This window comes from Drosophila mojavensis, unplaced genomic scaffold (genome assembly GCF_018153725.1).
Source record: "Drosophila mojavensis isolate 15081-1352.22 unplaced genomic scaffold, ASM1815372v1 contig_136, whole genome shotgun sequence".
Classification (NCBI taxonomy): domain Eukaryota; kingdom Metazoa; phylum Arthropoda; class Insecta; order Diptera; family Drosophilidae; genus Drosophila; species Drosophila mojavensis.
In genome coordinates this window covers 26,184,889-26,202,794 of record NW_025318667.1, presented here as the reverse complement: position 1 = coordinate 26,202,794, position 17,906 = coordinate 26,184,889, and the positions used below count along the sequence as shown (strand labels likewise).

Here is a 17,906-nt window from a genome sequence, read left to right as displayed (position 1 = left end):
TTTTTTTTTTTTTTTTTTTATAAAACTTAAAGAAATTATGATAAGTTAGCCAAGTGTTTGTCTCTATATGCAGAGGAAGATTTATGGAAATAATTTTATTTAATATTGAGAACTTCAACTTCTAAGCACGCAGTCGGGCGTTACCGACTGCAGAGTACCCATTCAAGGCCCAGGTTTATTTTCCGATTTGCCACATCCCCAATTCGTAGATATTATTTTGGTATATAAATTATGTGCAATCAATTGAGGATGTCTAAGATAAAGGAATAAGTATGAATCTCACTTGAATCTTCCTAATTCAATTTCAAGTCTCTAGCTTTGACAGCGGCGAAATGGTTGACGGTCATAAGGACAGGCGGGCGGACAACAAGACAGGCTATGGACAAACCCAATATACCCATTTCACTTTGGTAAATGAGTATAAAAAAATAGATCTTTGAACTAGTAAGCGTTTTGGTCACTCGAAGGCATTATTCCTTACTTGCCAGGCTGCATGAGCAATTCTCTTCTTTATTCGTTATCTTTGGTAATTTTCTGTTTAATATTTATATTAAAATAGTTTAGTTTGTCTCTTTTAGAAGTATAATCTTTTTATTTTATTTTTGAAAACATTTTCGTTCTCTTGGCTTTTATAAATTTATTATTTTGAAATTTTTAATTGATATACCTTTAAATTTCAGTGGTAAATTTTTGTTCTTTCTTCTACGAAATTTTGTTTCTTAGAAACCCAATCTTAGATTTATGTATTTTGTATCTTTTAAGCTTTGCGATATTTTGCTTAAGCATTTGCAGACGTTATTTAAAAGCCTTGGAAAAAACCCTTGTTTGTGGGATTTTCTGTATATGCCAAAATAGATAATGACAGAATTTGGATCAGAGGCGCTTGAGTGTCTACTAGTAGAAGTTACTTTATATTAATTATTTGATTATATACAAAAAGATCGACGCACATGATTTCACAACTGTCAGTCGCAATAAAATTAGAAATGCATAGAAAAAAACTGTTGTTCATCAAGTCTGTAATTTGATATTTGAACACGATTTGATAATTCTAATTCTTCTATGTCATATTTGAGAGCGTTTCTTGTTCTCTCATTTCACTATGTACTTATAGCTAAATTCTAGTTAAGGCCTGCTTATGCCACAAAATAGACACATTCTCTGAGAATTGTGCATGTACAAGTGTGTTTTTGTTTTATATATAATATAATCTATGCAACATACGTATAAAAGCAAGACAGTCAAGTCAGATAGAAAGGTAAAAGAGCTAGGACTAGCTGGCCTGCAGGCTGGCCAGCCGTATGTCGAACTCCTCCTTGTGCTCGTTCTTCAGATAGCGACGCATGCCGTGCAACAGGTATCGCAGCTTGGGTGCACCCAGCACATCCAGGAGCAGCACCATTAGCACCTCGAAACAGTTGTCGCCGCCAGTTTTGTACGCCAGCAACGCCTTGCCGAAACTGCGAAACTTATCGCTGTCGACGACGCTGCGCACCTGCAAAGAGAAAGCAAAGAGTTAAATTGAATTTCACTAGAGATTAGCAATTTTGTGGGGACAAACCTCACGCAGAAAATCTGCGCGTGATTCAGGCGCCTCCTTAAGCGGATATTCGGCTGGCTTTGCAGAGCAACATCTACTGTCGCTTCCGCTGCTGCTGGTGTTGCCGTAGCTGCAGCTGTTGCTGGTGCCTGGCTCCGTCTTGACCATATCAGTGCTGCTGATCAGCTTGAAGCGCTTCTTACCACTGGTCAACGATTCGTTGGCTGTCGGTGAGCTACGCTCGCGCTTGTGTATCTTAACTAGATCGGTGTTATTGAAGTCGATGCTCTGTGTGGGCGAAGCAAAGTTAGACAATGTACAAATTGGGTTTGTCGTAAGGCATAATCTACCGTCACATTGGAGTTGAGTCGACTCATGAAGTCCATGGCATTGGGCGCTGTTTGGCTCTGATTGGTGCAACCGGCTGCATTGACATAATCCGCTGGCGTCCAGCTCTTAATGGAGTTGGCCATTTCCGCTTTGCTGCAAGCAACAACAAGAACAACAGCAATTAAGATAGGTCAGCAAAACTCAATATTCAAGACTTACGCTGCCAGCTCGCTGGCCAGCTGAAATTTGTTGACGCCAGAGCCGGGCTCACGCTTGATTTGGGTATTGCTGTTGTAGCTGGGTGTCAGCGTCGGCTGCTCCTCCTTGCACACGATCTGCAGCGGCGGCTCAACGACGCGCTCGTCGGGCTGCACCATCTGTGGGCGGCAAAATGACATTTGTTAGTATAGCGATCGAGAGCTCCTCGCCTCCGGCTAGGTCTAACCGTTTGCTCTGCATGCTTGAAGAATTGCCGCAGCTCGCGCACAATGGGTCCAAATGGCGACGATTGCGGCCGCGCGCCCAGGTGGCCACGTATCCACTTGGACAGCTGCTGCACCTGCGAGGCATCCTGGAAGCGTGCATCACACAGCAGAATTGCACCATAGTCGTGCCGGTGGCGAATGACTCGCCCAATCGCCTGATTGACGGCACGCGTCGCATCCAGATTATACCATTCCTGACCACTGAGCAGCTGGTTCTCCTTGGTGCGATTTGTTTCCAGATAGCGACGCTTCAATATCACCTTCGGATCCTTCAAGGGTGGAAAGGGCAGCCCGGTTATGATCACAGCCCGTCCATTGCGATCGGCAAAGTCCAAGCCCTCGGACACCTTCCCCCGACACACGGCCATGAAGCAGGCGCCCTTCGAGTCGCGTATCGCCTGGTAGAACTCCTCCATGGTGCTGGTAAACTGATCCTTGCCGCGCGGCTCCAAGAATATGGGCTTGCGACTGGACAAGTCCGCCCACAAGCCGCTCGCCTGCCAGGCGTCCACACACTGATTCAACATTGGATACGATGGAAAGAACACCAATAGCCCATCCGGCACGATTCGCGATACATTCAGAATCGTCTGGCCCAGCGAGCTGATGTACTTTGGATTGTCGCTGTGAATGAGTGGATGACAATATCTGTTAATGACTGCTCATTATCATGCTGATCAATTTATATACATATATACAGATATATGTATATATATTGCATTTTTATTGGCATACGACGCGCTCGTTTAGCTTCTGTTACTCTTGCTTATCTTATCTCACATCTGGTATCTAATGTTGGTAACATGGTGCAAGATATTTTGAGTACATTTTCTTTGGACAACCCGTTAATCCTACATCTACTGAAGCCATCAGCATTATTAATATGAGAATAAGACTAAACGAAGTCTTCTTCGAATCAACAGTTCTATAATGATCTCTGTACAGCTGATCTATTAGTTTTCTATAAGTACAATATATAGAATATATATTTCTTAGAAGCCAATGAAAATAACTAAAATTTATTTTAAAGAAACTAAAGCTAAAGAAACTTAAGTTAAAGTTAAAGTTTGAATTGTGTTTCCTTTAAATAAATTTTTATTTCATTTCATTGAGCTTAAACTTTTTACTATCCCACTAGCTATTTTCATTAGCATCTCAGCTTTATTCTTTATATTATACTACATATGGCATTTTCCTCTATAAAATGCATCAACTGTTAATCACTCCTTAAATTAATAATCTCAAATCAAGGCATCTGTCGGCTTTTCGACATTTTTCGTGGGCTAAATCTTAAAAGTTGTGAAATTCCCTGGATGTGATAGGAAAGTATAACTAGAGATGGTGACTGCGTGAACCGGGATTTGTTCAATACTTTTGTCAATGCTAACAAAAAAGCCATTCAATGACACAGTATAGCTACACGAAATTCCCGCCAGCCACTATTTCACAATCGTTCCAATCTCCGTTTTTAAAACGTCAGAGAGCTGAGGTGAAAGTAGACAAAATTTGACAAAAGCTGTGGGCCTCAAGCATGCTATATTAAGATATTGTCAATATGTACGTTAATGCTAAAATATAAGCCACTCAATGCCTAACTCAAAATACATAGCTATAATTCCAGCTAGATGCTATTTCACAATTGTTCCAATTAGTGTTGCTGTTTTATCTTATTTTCGGCCAGATTTGGCTTATTCCCAAGTCGTGCTGCAAGAAAATGCTAAATTAGCCTTTCAAACCTGCTAGAAACAGCTAGATCAAGTTTAAGAATAACCAGAAATATAGCCCTGAACCCATTGAAAATGGGAAATCAGGGTATAAAAGTATATTTATGTACGAACTCCGTCCGTATGTATGAACTCATCGATCTCAGAAGATATAAGAGCTAGAGACTTGATTTTTTTTAATGTCCTTAAAGAAAAGTCCATCCACAAGAAAAGTTTTTAAACAATTAAGTTCCAACAGTAGGCCGACAATGCAGCCAATGCGTCTTTATTCGTGCGTGCGTATGTGTGTGTGTGCATGTGTTGTTTCTTGTGTAAGCAGAAAGACGCGAAGAATTATTGAAATATCAGTTGTTTGAAGGCTTCAGGGGATCTCGTACTCGAGCAGTGTCGACTAGAGCTTTCTTACTTGTTATGAATTATATTTTTATTCGAAAATTAACACACGATTATCGAGCTGAATAAAATCACCTTTCTCCTCGGCAGTGTACGAATTGTTTGTGCCAATAATATTCAAGTACTTTGGAGGCACTTTCAATAATGCTGATTTGATCTTAAAAAAGTCAAATTTCCTGCCAGCAGCTAGATTACGATTTTTCCTGCATTTGGCAGTTGAAAAAGGTCAGTTATGGCCAGTAAAAGGCTAAGTTGGCAGTTCCCAAGGGGGATAGCGGAAAAAAATTAGAAATTTCGGTTAGCTAGTACTCTAGCTTGCAATAGTCTTAGATTTCTTGGTCACCTTTCTAGCTAGAGCTAGCTGTTTGTGCTCTGGAGTCCGGACAAATTGCCTGAGCTAAAAGCGGAAAGTAGACAAACTAAAATTACCCATAGGTAATTTCATTAGCCTCTAATCATTAATTAACTAGCTAATTTTATTAGCTTATTATCTATTATTTTTATACCCTGAACCCATTGAAAATGGGAAATCAGGGTATAATGGTTTTGTTTATTATTATTTATTATTTTATTATTAAACTAGCTCATTAGCATCTGCGATTCGGAAGCATATACGATTCAAGCTTCATGAGCCACCAGCTAAAACCACTTGAGAATTACAAGCAAAACTTGTGACTTTGCGTTATGCAACTTTTTTTTTTTTTGGTTCAGTTTATCAGCAATTCGTGTTCAGCATAGCTTCGTATACTTACCGATTCTTATAGTTGGATATGAGCTGCTCACGATCTGGACCAGTGCCAATGATCTTCACATAGACCTGCGACTGATCCACTATGTGAGGATTCTCTAGATGCTGGGCCACCGGTATGGCGAGCTCGGCAATGAGCGGCTTCAGCGGCGCCAATGTACCGCTGGTTAGGATGACACTACGCACTTGGGTATTGAGCAGCTGCTCCATGCCGAAACCCGGATTGAAGCACCAGAAATTGATAATCTTTGCCGTCTTGGACACTGTGCTGGTCGCATTGTTGCCCTTGCCCAGCCAGCCGGTTTGCTTGCTGTTGCTGTTACCCGCTGGCTTCGTCTGCTTGGTGTCCTCGATCTGGACATGGACCTTGAAGCTGCGATGCACCTTGGCCATGATGTCCTCCTTGTTGGCAAACACGACGTTCAGCAGATCGCTGAGCACCATGAAGCTGCCTCCCTTGCGCAGCATGGAGTGCTGCGAGGCGACCATGAGGTACTGCACCAGCTTGTCCAGCAGGGCGACAATTGTGGCGCAGTTGCCATAGGTGAACTGAAAAGGGAATTGGCCATGAGGATTGGCTTTTCTCATACCAGACTAACTCACATTTGCCTTGCCGAGCAGCTCGTAGATGTGGGCAGCTGGATAGGTGGTGCCTTCGACTTGGTTCTCGACGACGACGCCATCGATGGCCTTCTCCAGCTCCAGCAACATCTCCTTGAGCAGCGTGAGGTCGTCAAGGGTGAAGTCTTTGGGCTCCTCGGGCCCGCCTGAGTCCTGTGAGTCGGCGCTGGTGAAGATTTTCATAATGTGCGTTACGTCCTCAATGGCCATGGCCACGTCGGAGGAGCGTATCTGCACCGAAGCGGACTCCTCGCAAATCTTCTCAATGTTATGTGCCTCATCAAGGATCACAATGGTGTTGCTTAGCTCAATCTTGTTGGCCTTGCGGGCTTTCGGGTCCAGCAGGTAGTTGTAGGGCATGAACGTGATGTCTGCACTGCTGACCAGCTCCTTGGAGGCATAGTACGGGCACATTTTCAACCGCTGTCCTACCTTGACCAGATCTTCGATGTCCATGATGCTGGGTCCACGAAAGTCGGGATGATCCTTTTTGGACTCGACGCGCAGCTGGAACGAGCACGTCTTTGCGTGCACCTTCAGCTTGCACATGTTCACCTTGTTCGAATTGCCCTGTTCCTTCATCACGTCCGGATGTATGCAGAGCTGATCTCGCGAGCCCAGCACCACGGATCGCATGCTGGCATAGGCGGTACGCTTCAGCTCCCGCATCGCCTGGGTCAGCTGGGAGTGGGTGCGCGAGGCATAAATGACCTTGGGCACACCCCAGTTATTGGCCTTGCCCATGGTCAAGGCCAAGTCGGATATGGCCCCGGTTGCAGAGCCCCCTGTTGCTTGCCTCTGTTGCTGCTCCATTTGTAACTTTTGCATGTTTATCTGGTGCTCGGACTGCCGGGTACGTATCCAGGCGAGCGAGGAGCACAGCAAACTTAAGGTTTTACCTGTGCCGGTCGGCGACTCTAATACGCCGTTGGTGCCATCGCGCAGGCACATTATTACCTTTTCCATAAAGGCGCGTTGCACCTCGTACGGCTCGAAGGGAAAATGTACCGGTATTCCGGCAATAATACTCTCTGGCATTGCACTTAAATCGATCTCGTCAAACACACAATTGTTTATTCGCGGTGTTTACACTGATTATCGTCTGCCGAGTTCGCGCGCCAACACAAAAATAACACATGATGTGCGCAATAACGACCCTGTTTCATGTTCGATGAAAATTTACTGGATTGCCGCCTGCACTGAATGTGTTACACAAAAATGTAATCTTACATTGATTAACACATTTTGTGGGTCCATCGTTTACTTGAGTTTTATTCTAAAATTACATATTTTCAATAAAAATTTAATTTAGTAGCTGACTACGGAATTTAGCGACATCCAAAAAGTAAAAAAAATAACAACTCAAACCAACTCTGTGCCGTTCTGTAAGCAACAACCCTGCCTATCTATCAATCGATTTATCGATATTTACGAAAAATAACAACAATCGCAGCGGCTCAGTTAGTTTTTTACTTTTGAACTGAAAGGTTGGTTGGCCAGCGGCGCCAAAGTAGAAGAAACAGATGCAATAGCAATAGAAAAGTCAGAGGCGACAACTCGGAACGCAGCGAGAGTGACGGCCTCAGTGTGTGTGAAACAAACTTACCCGCCTGCTGAGATACTACAAGTAAACATACAAATTACTACATACATACATACATGCCACCACTGGTCGTCGTATCGTGGTCGTGTCGTTTCGTCGGCTCGACTGTCGGTCGGTCGTTTGCGCCATCGTCACCGTCGACGCCGCCGTCGTCATCACAGTCGACAGTCAGTCGGCGAGTGGATTGGTTGGTTGGTTGGATGTTGGGTTGGTTCGCCTACTCGGGTGGCGGGGGCAGCTGCTTGGATGAGCGAGCGCCAAAAGAGAAGAGCAGTGAGCGTGAGAGCGTGCGTGTAAAAGTTGTTTGTGTGCTACGGGCTATGCACCTTAATACAGCCGCACACACACATATATATTACTCTCATAGATATGTGTGCCTTCTTAACTGTGTGTGAGTGCGTGGCTATGGTCGTTGGTGTGAGCGCGCGCGGCGGAGGTGGTGATAAATTTTTGTTGGCACAAAGTAAAATATAACTGAAAAAAATTTGCTCTAAACAACACTATGCGTTACTCCCATCCAATATCGTTCGTTTGAGTGAAGATATAGCAATAGTAACTAAATATTCTTGATTAGAAAATACGACGACCATTTGCTAAGATTATTGCCAGCAACTTGTAACTAATCGGGTGTTCAGTTAAACCGACCTGTTAAAGTAGAATTAGTAAATAGCTGAACTTATGTTTCACCACTCGACTCTCACCATCGATGAAGATGATGATGATGCTGTATGTGTGTGTGACCGCTTGAGAGAAAAAGAGATTGTGTGTCGCGCTGAGCGGCTATGACGTTGCCGAACGCAGCCGTAATAATTGTTCTTCAAGTGCTATTAATGCGATCCAGCAACTACACCTACAATCAGCTTGAAATCATAGGCACGATAACACTTGAATGTTTGGCGCGGTCTCCACATAATCGGATGCAACAATGCAATGCATGTATCGTCGATCGATAGACGATAAACGCATTAGTTAGCCCCATTGCCACATGCAAATTAGTTCTCGTTCGTGCTCATATTACATTTAAAATTAAGGTCACTCTAATCATGTTGATTGTCGAATGATGAGCGACTCTCCACTTCCCTCTTCTTTCACACGCAGACCCACTCACACAGACACACTCCGAATTGCACTTTATTAGTGATCCTTTGTGGCAAGGTCATTGCTCATATCAATGTGTTGCTAATGTTATTACTATTACTGTGTGTTGCGCTTCAATTCAATCACTTAGTAATATAATTTAAAGCCGTTCAGTCGAAGCAGCGTTTTGGGCTGCGTCGTGCCAAAGAAAAAAATTGCAGGAGTACGTTCAACCCCCCTTCCTGTCCGCTTTCTTGTGCTACCTTGCTGTTTTTGCAGCGTTGCCACCAGCAGCAAAGGCTAATGTTATCGTTTATTTGGCAGGATGGTTTTAGCTGGTGTTGGTAATTAATACTGCATTAAATAATTCGGCGTGACCCATTTGATTAGTATATCCACGTGCTTGCCTTTGGTAACTTACAGGCATCGGCTTACATAGTCTATTGTACATACTGTTTGATATCTGGCAACTCTGCTCTGCGCCGCTGAGCGTGAATGTAGTACACGCATGTAATACGTTTGCATGTGTCTGTGAGTATGTACGTGTGTGTGTGTGTGTGTGAATGAGTGCTCCTATTCAAATAGAAATTGAGTGCTTTGTACTCGAAACTCAGTCAATTAGTCGCCAGAAGGCGGCGGCAGCGATGACAACGTTAAATGCAGGCGCGTCGATAAGAAAAAATATTATTTTTTAACCGCGCGTCATTTTACATTCCTCTGAAATTCATTGTACAATGACCTGGTCTGAAATCGTATCAAAACCAAGGGGGAGGTAATTTTCTATTGTTCTAATTTTTTCTTCTACCAAGTGCGGAACTTTTAGATAATATCCGAATATTTTTCGTCTTTGCCTTTGGCCAGTTGTTGCTGCCAATTAGAGATGCGTGCGTGACCGTGATGTGAGACGATCGTTAAAGGCGATAATGATCAAAAAAAAAAATCTGCACACGTGTTTGCGACACGATCTGAAAATCATTATATCTTTGTGTTTGTGATTATAGCTCTGCCATGCTTCATATATATTTATATATACAACTTTCAAAATACGTGTGTAAGAAGGCCGTGATAATACAATACGATTCCTGATATGGGTGTAAATTCTAAAAGCAACAGTAATATGAGCGTTCATAGGTACAGACATGTTAGACAATAAAAAATATAATACCATGTTTATATAAAATTATATGTATGTATGTGTATGTGTATATATATGCGCACACATACACTTATCAGTGATCGTGAAACTCACGAGGAATTCATAAATGCTCACGCTCATCTCTAATGCCAACAGAGTGAACGCAGTCCCAATCGCGATCTCATACTAGCCAAGTGTAGATAGACTAAATAAATTACTTTTATAGAACAGCCAAAATAACTGCCAGTGGGACAGGCGCAACAAAGTCAATTCTCCGTTTTCAGAGTTTAAAAATATATGTAGATATATATTTATTTATTTATATGTATTTTTTAAATTTGATTATATTGTTCCACAAACTTTAAGAAATGGGGATGCTCGTGTAAAGCGGCAACTAAAGAGAGAGAGAGAGAGAGAGCATATAAAAAAAAGAGAACAAGCGTTCAAACTTTAAAATCACAGTCAGAAACTCTTAAGGCAAAATTAGCACATTTATTGTCTAAATTGTGCGTATTTTTGCTTGTGAGTGTGTGCGTGTCAGTATGTGCTTCAGTTCCGTTTACCTAAGCATTATCAGTGATTGCGAAGGTGATAGATGTATACATGTGTATATATATGCATATGCGTGTCTCTGTCTCTCATGCGGTCGTGTTTGAATGTGCGTGTGTATGTGTATGTGTGTGTGTGTGTGTGGATTACAAAACTAAGTTATAAACGAATTGTGTATCAATTGTTTATTATGATACTACAGTGCGTATGCGCAACGTGCTAAGTGTGATTGAATGATATTTGCAATTCTTTCTCTTTCTTAACCTTTTTCGTCCGCCTTCCATTTCGTTGCAGAACTTGTTGGTCATTTTCAAATCCAAATGTCAGCTGTTTCAAGCAACATGTACTATAAAAGCGGAACAGTGAAACGACGAAAAAGAGCAAATCGCTTAAGTCCAGGACAACAGGAGGAAGAAGCAAGCTGCTAGCAACCGCTACGAGAGAACAGCAGCAATATTTTGAAGCGAGCTGTGCAAAAAACCACAAAAAAAAAACAAAAAAAAACCACAGCAACAACAACAAATACACATACACAAACACACACATATACTCTAAAATACCAACTGCTGCAGCTAAAACGAAAACAACAAGTGTAGGAGAAAAGACATATGCCACAGCCAGTAGTTGAAGAAGAAGAGCACGAAAAAGGAAAAGAAGAGGACTCTGGAGAACACTCCCGCAACTACAATTGCTCTCAGTTACACAGCATAGACATACATAGGCTCTCTCGCTCACTCACTCACAAACTGAAGCTCAATTGCGCTCAAATTAGCTCAGTAAAGCGCAAAAAAACGGTAAATGAAGTTTACATTTAATACGTTTGCTAATCACAGCGCATTTGCGCGCGCGTATGTATATATGTATGTATATGCATATATATATATATGTTGTGTGGTTTCCTGTGATTGCGTTTTCTTAAATTAAGTTATTTTGTATTAATTTATTTATATTTTTAAGTTTAATTTTGTAGATTGTGTTTCATGTATTTTCATTGTATTTTAGATTGACCAGAAAAGTGTGTTTCGCGCAACGGCACAGTAGTGGGTGTAAACGTGAGCATTGGCAGTGGGCAGCCATGACAATCATACTCTTCCTGGTGGACACCTCGTCGTCCATGTGCCAGAAGGCGTATGTGAATGGTGTGCAAAAGACATATTTGGATATAGCCAAAGGTGCAGTCGAGACATTTCTGAAATATCGCCAACGCACACAGGATTGCCTAGGCGATCGGTATATGCTGCTCACGTTCGAGGAGCCGCCGGCAAACGTGAAAGCCGGCTGGAAGGAGAATCATGCGACATTCATGAATGAGCTAAAAAATCTCCAAAGCCACGGCCTCACCTCAATGGGCGAGTCGCTGCGCAACGCCTTCGATTTGCTCAACTTGAATCGGATGCAATCGGGCATCGACACCTACGGCCAGGGGCGTTGCCCCTTTTATCTGGAGCCATCGGTCATTATTGTGATCACTGACGGTGGACGCTATTCGTATCGAAACGGTGTCCACCAGGAGATCATATTGCCGCTCAGCAATCAAATACCCGGCACAAAATTCACGAAAGAGCCATTCCGCTGGGACCAGCGCCTCTTCTCACTCGTACTGCGCATGCCGGGCAACAAGATCGACGAGCGAGTCGATGGGAAGGTGCCACACGACGACTCGCCCATTGAGCGCATGTGTGAGGTGACGGGCGGTCGATCCTACCGGGTGCGCAGCCATTACGTGCTCAATCAGTGCATCGAGAGCCTGGTGCAGAAGGTGCAGCCGGGTGTTGTGCTGCAATTCGAGCCCATGCTGCCCAAGGAGTCGAGCGGCAGCAATAGCAATAGCAACAGCAGCACCAGCAGCGGCAACAACAACAACAGCAGCAACAGCAACAGCAGCAGCAGCAGCGGCAACAACAACAATAACAACAGCAACAGTGGCGGCTCGAACAGCAGCAGCTCCACAGCAACAACATCCACCTCGAACGAGCCCACAGCGGACATTGTCTTTCAGCCGATCAAGAAGATGATCTACGTGCAGAAGCACATCACACAGAAGACCTTTCCCATTGGCTATTGGCCACTGCCGGAGCCCTATTGGCCCGACTCGAAGGCGATCACCTTGCCACCGCGCGATGCGCATCCCAAGCTGAAGATACTAACGCCCGCCGTGGATGAGCCACAGCTGGTGCGCAGCTTTCCCGTGGACAAGTACGAGATCGAGGGCTGCCCGCTGACGCTGCAGATACTCAACAAGCGGGAGATGAACAAATGCTGGCAGGTGATCGTCACGAATGGCATGCACGGCTTCGAGCTGCCCTTCGGGTACCTGAAGGCCTCGCCGAACTTCAGCCAGGTGCACCTGTACGTGCTGGCATACAACTATCCGGCACTGCTGCCGCTCCTGCACGACCTCATCCACAAGTACAACATGAGTCCGCCGAACGATCTCATGTACAAGTTCAATGCCTATGTCCGATCCATACCGCCCTATTACTGCCCCTTTTTGCGCAAGGCCTTGGTCAACATCAATGTGCCGTATCAGCTGCTGCAGTTCCTGTTGCCGGAGAACGTGGACAACTATTTGTCACCGACGATAGCGAACCAGCTGAAGCACATCAAGAACACGGCCAAGCAGGATCAGGAGAATCTCTGTCTGAAGGTCTACAAACAGCTGAAGCAACCAAAGCCGCCCTATCGCCAAGTGGAAACGGCCAAATTGTGCACGGGCGCAGCGCTGCGCCGGGATCTGGTGCGGCATCCGCTGTTGCGAGATACGTTCGCCAAGCTCCACGCGGAGATCGAGCCCGTGGAGAACTATACGATTGTGGTGCCGCAGCTGACGCATCAGTCGTCCGCAAAGTCGTACCGCAATCCGTTCGATATACCCAGGCGGGATCTGGTGGATGAGATAGCGCGCATGCGCGAGACGTTCATGCGGCCCACCAGCATGGTGGCCAAGGACTCGGGCCACTGTCTGCCCATTGCCGAGATGGGCAACTACCAGGAGTATCTGAAGAACAAGGACAATCCGCTGCGGGAGATTGAGCCAACGAATGTGCGCCAGCACATGTTCGGCAATCCGTATAAGAAGGACAAGCACATGGTCATGGTGGATGAGGCCGATCTCAGCGATGTGGCGCCCATGAAGAGCGGCAACAATTCAAACGGCGGCAACGGCGCCAACTCGCCCTCGTCCAGCGGCAGCGGCGGCAACTCAAGCGGCATGGGCCCAGTCGGTGGCGGCGGCATGTCCGGCTTAATGCTGGGCGGCGGCAATGGACTGGGCGGCCCCATGGGCCCCATCTCCAAGAAGCTGGAGAGCACGTCGCGTGGACGCAAACGCAAAGCGGGTCCATTGCCACGCGCCTTTGAGTTTCGGCGCATGTCCGTCGACTCGTTGCGCAGCTCCAGCTCTAGCCCCAGCTCGATAGGCGGCGGCTCGGCCAGCAGCAGCGTGTCGGAGCTGGACCTCGATGAGGATAGCAACAGTAGCTACGGCTCCGAGGCGTCCCACAGCAGCATCAACAGCAACAGCAGCAGCAACAGTAGCAGCAGCAGCATCATCATGAACAGCAGCAGCAGCAACAGCAGCGGCCTTAGCAGCAACAACATGAGCATCGCCAGTGGCAACAGCGACTCCGGCATGTCTGTTGGCTCGCATACGCCGGAGCGCATGAGCTTTGACTTTAGCGAGGAGGAAGTCAGCGACCAGGAGACGCCTCTCAACGGCTACGTGCACAACTTTATCAATGGCATCAGCGATGAAGAGCGCGCCAACGAAGCGGACAATAACCCCAGCAGCAGCAGCAGCAGCAGCAGCAGCAGCAACAACAACAGCAACAACAATAACAATAATAACAACAGCAGTAGCAATAACAACAACAACAACAGCGTAATTACTAGCAGCAACAGCACCAGCGTGATTGTTAGTCCCAGCAGCAACATCAACATCCCAGCAACAGCAGCAGCAGCAGCAGCTGTGCCTGATGCAATGTCAGCAACAGCTGGCAATAGCAGCATCAGCAGTAGCAGCAGCATCGCAGCAATTGCGGCCAGCAATGGTGTGCCTGAGCTAAGCATTAGCAGCAGCAGCAGCAGCATCAACAATGGCAGCAGCAGCAGCAGCAACAGCAGCCATCACAATGCCTTCAACAGCAGCAGCGGCGTCTTCTACTTGCCACTCAATGGCCTAACCATGCAGCATGCGGCCTATAGCAGCAATGTGGGCACGCACACGCCCATGGACAGTCCGCTGCATATGCTGGAGAGCGCAACGGGAATGCATAAAGTTGGTGGGGGCGTGGCAGCAATGCCACCACTGCTGCTGGTGCCCAATGGGTATCCGAGTCAGCATGCGGCAATGTTGTCGCCGCCACCAGTGCCAGTGGCAACAGCAACAGCAGCAGCAGCGGCGGCAACCGTGACACCAGCAGCACCAGCAGCAACAACAACGGCCAACAGCAGCCCAACAACATCAACGGCAAATCCAACAACATACTTCAGTCATAACGATATCAATGATGCCTCCGAGATCTCGCGCATATTGCAAACGTGCCACAATGGCAACAGCAGCAGCACAATCAACACCAGCAGCAGTAGCAGCAGTAACAACAACAACAACAGCAGCAGCAGCAGCAGCAGCAATAGCAGCAGCAACAACAGCAGTAGTAGTAGCAATAATCATCTAGTAAATGGCTTTCGCATGGATATGGATCCCATATCGTGGAACTGCTTTGATGCACTGAAGCGCACGCCCGGCGGCAGCAGCAGCAGCAGCACAACAACGCCCAGCTGGGGCAGCTGGGGTAGCGGTTTGACCAATAGTAACAACACCAACAACAACAGCAGCAGCAACAACAACGGCAGCAATAACAACAGCAGCAACAACAACAGCAGCAACAACAATAGCAATCATAATCGAGCCTACAACAACAGTAGCCCAAAGCTGGAGCCCAAAGTATCACCGACACACGTCGGCAACAACAACAACAACAACAATAGCAACAATGCCAGCAACAACACTATTGGCAGCAACAGCAATTCTATCAATGACAACGGCGACATCCGCAGCTCACCGGAACTGATCCTGACCGAGGAACAGCGCGAAGCAGCACGCAAACATAATATCGATTTGCGTATGCAGGTCTTTCGAGATATACGACGACCCGGCCGGGACTATAGCCAGCTGTTGGAGCATTTGAATATGGTGAAGGGCGATCTGGAGATGAAATCCGATTTTATAGATATGTGCATTAGCGAATCGATGCGCTTCCGGCGACACCAAATGGTCAACAGCATACAGGAGTGGTGGGAGCGCAACCAGCAACAGCTTGAGATATCAAAGAGTTAACGTTGGCTGCTCTGGAACTGAGTGTGCAATATCAGCAGCAACAGCAGCAGAAGCAGCAACAGAAGCAGAAGAAGCAGCAACCACAACAACAGCTCGCAACAACATTTAATATGTCTGTGATGTCAACAACAAACAACACAAAAGCTAAACCAGCCCTCAACTGAACATTAGTTTTACATGTTCGATGTAGAGCTATATATATATGTGTATATACATATATATATACATATGTATATGTATGTATATATATATATATAGTGAATGGAAGATCTGTTCTAAAATCCTACGAATTCATTGCATTCGCAGCAGCGCGCCTGGCCAAAACCAGAAATCTATGTACGAATGTATATATGTATATATATAGTTATATATACATATGTATAATATTTGATATGTCAATTTCCACATTTCTAGTGAAACACAAACACACAACACACACACACAACACACACACACACAACACACACACACACACACACACACACACACACACACACACACACACACACACACACACACACACACACACACACACACACACACACACAACACACACATACACACATAATTGTATATAGCGAAATTGTCGTGAAAGTTTTTCTGTGTCGTGGGGTTTATATTATTATATATATATATATATGAATTGTATTTTTTTCTGTTAGGGTTTGTATAGGGCTGTATTTATATAGTTTTTAAGCATAAAAAACATCTAATATTTAAGCATAAAACACTTTAGCTTTAGTTATATTACGTGTAAAGTTAAAAGAAAAGGAAGATGAAAAAAAAAGAAAAAAAATATATATATAAATAAATATGTAGTATACAGCAAAAAATTAAAAACAATTTGTAGCTTATAGTTTATATACTTAGCTATTAGTCGATTTAGTCTATAGCCTAATAACTGTATTAGCCACGTAAGCTAACAGTTCAGTTCGTAATGCCGTAATAATCGACAACAGAAAAATCAAAAACAAAATATTAAAAAATTACAAAATATATATATAAATATATATATACGCGCTAGGCTTAAGCATAAAACAAATCACATTTAATGTTTATTTTAATTGATTAAAAAAAAAAAAAAAATTAAAATGATAATTTTCTATTTTAATACCGCGTTCAACTTTAAATCCTATTTATTAAGTCTATTATTGTTATTATTATTATTATTTTTTTTTTTTTTTTGTTAGAGCTTAAAACTTGGTTTGTACGTCATTTAATTTTTAAATGATTATTACGATTATAAATAATACTTGATGCTGTTTTTTTTTTTAAAGTGTATTGTTGTATTTAGCAGAAATTGTCTAAACTAATTATTTAAGCAACTGATCTAATTATCCCTATATAAATCTAAGCAAAAAGTTTTTTCATAACTTCTTTTTAACACTTGGCTTAAGTTTGATTTTAGGTTTTATGCAGCAATTGCAGCGTTAATACATACACATATATATACATACACACACATACACATTTATATACAAACAAACATTACATACATATAACATATATAAACAAATTGAAAAAATGAAAAAAAAAAAAAAAAACGTTTTCTTTTAAACCAAACACAACTAATTTTGTATCGATACATTTCTATCTGTGCGTTTTTACACACTCTTCGTTGGCGAAACGTAAGATTTACCGTTATAACGTATGCCGCTTTCGTTTGTCATGCTTGTATCTCGTTTCTTTTCTATGTATTTACTTAAACTTCAAAAATGTTGGCAAAAACGTCAACACAGCAAAAACAAAAGGCGACTCAAAATATGCCTACGAAAAAAGAAAGAAAAATTTCAAAATAATAATACTTACAATTATAAGATCTCGACAATTCTTGAATTTGATATGAATTTCGTTATATGTATGTATTTTTATTTTGATTGACACACACACACACACAGTCCCGGACTCACTATGGCTGCCCGTTGTGCCTACTCAGCGGAGCTCATGTATGACATGAATGTGTCCCTGTGCCGTCCCTTACATCTCTCTCTCCTCTCCGCATCTTCACTTTATGTTTGCACATGCAATTTGATCACGGCCTCCCTTTCTTCTAGCTATATGTATTTATACCGGCTCTTTTTTCTAGCAATATTTGATACTAATTCAAATTCTTAGCCCTAAAAAGTATTTCGGTTCTTATTTTTACTGTCTGTTTATTAGCCAATAAGTTTGTGAGTTTCCGTGTTTAATTAATTTACACTTTCCAGGACTTGAAATAATATGTAAATTAAAATTTGAATATTTGCGGTAATCGTCGTAAGAATTTGAAAAACACAAGGTATAGCTTAAATACAAACGAATTAATAATATCCGGAAATTGTGTACTTCAGTAAAGTTTGCTGCAGCTTCTGCGTTCCACTATT

At 43.7% G+C, this 17,906-nt stretch overlaps 2 protein-coding genes across 3 annotated transcripts; one reads left to right on the top strand and one right to left on the bottom strand.

The window, feature by feature from the left end:
• Nucleotides 1-1,002: 1,002 nt before the first annotated feature.
• On the bottom strand, nt 1,003-17,885 carry LOC6584754 (regulator of telomere elongation helicase 1 homolog). 2 transcript variants are annotated; one of them, XM_002010360.4, is made up of 8 exons: nt 17,353-17,885; nt 5,824-7,117; nt 5,225-5,769; nt 2,316-2,979; nt 2,090-2,247; nt 1,891-2,023; nt 1,562-1,828; nt 1,003-1,495 (listed from the first exon to the last, which is right to left on the bottom strand). In XM_002010360.4, exons 2-8 carry the CDS (start codon nt 6,877-6,879, stop codon nt 1,274-1,276), a joined length of 3,045 nt encoding a protein of 1,014 aa, XP_002010396.1. In that variant the 5' UTR covers nt 6,880-7,117; nt 17,353-17,885; the 3' UTR covers nt 1,003-1,273. The 2 variants fall into 2 exon arrangements, with proteins under 2 accessions (XP_002010396.1, XP_032588388.1); XM_032732497.2 differs by lacking the exon at nt 17,353-17,885 and having other exon boundaries at nt 5,824-7,209.
• LOC6584753 (integrator complex subunit 6) lies at nt 7,313-16,030 on the top strand. The gene is made up of 6 exons (XM_032732514.2): nt 7,313-7,468; nt 10,500-10,999; nt 11,208-12,016; nt 12,075-12,148; nt 12,181-13,990; nt 14,162-16,030. The coding sequence occupies exons 3-6, from the start codon at nt 11,281-11,283 to the stop codon at nt 15,541-15,543; spliced, it is 4,002 nt and encodes a 1,333-aa protein (XP_032588405.1). The 5' UTR covers nt 7,313-7,468; nt 10,500-10,999; nt 11,208-11,280; the 3' UTR covers nt 15,544-16,030.
• Nucleotides 17,886-17,906: the final 21 nt, after the last annotated feature.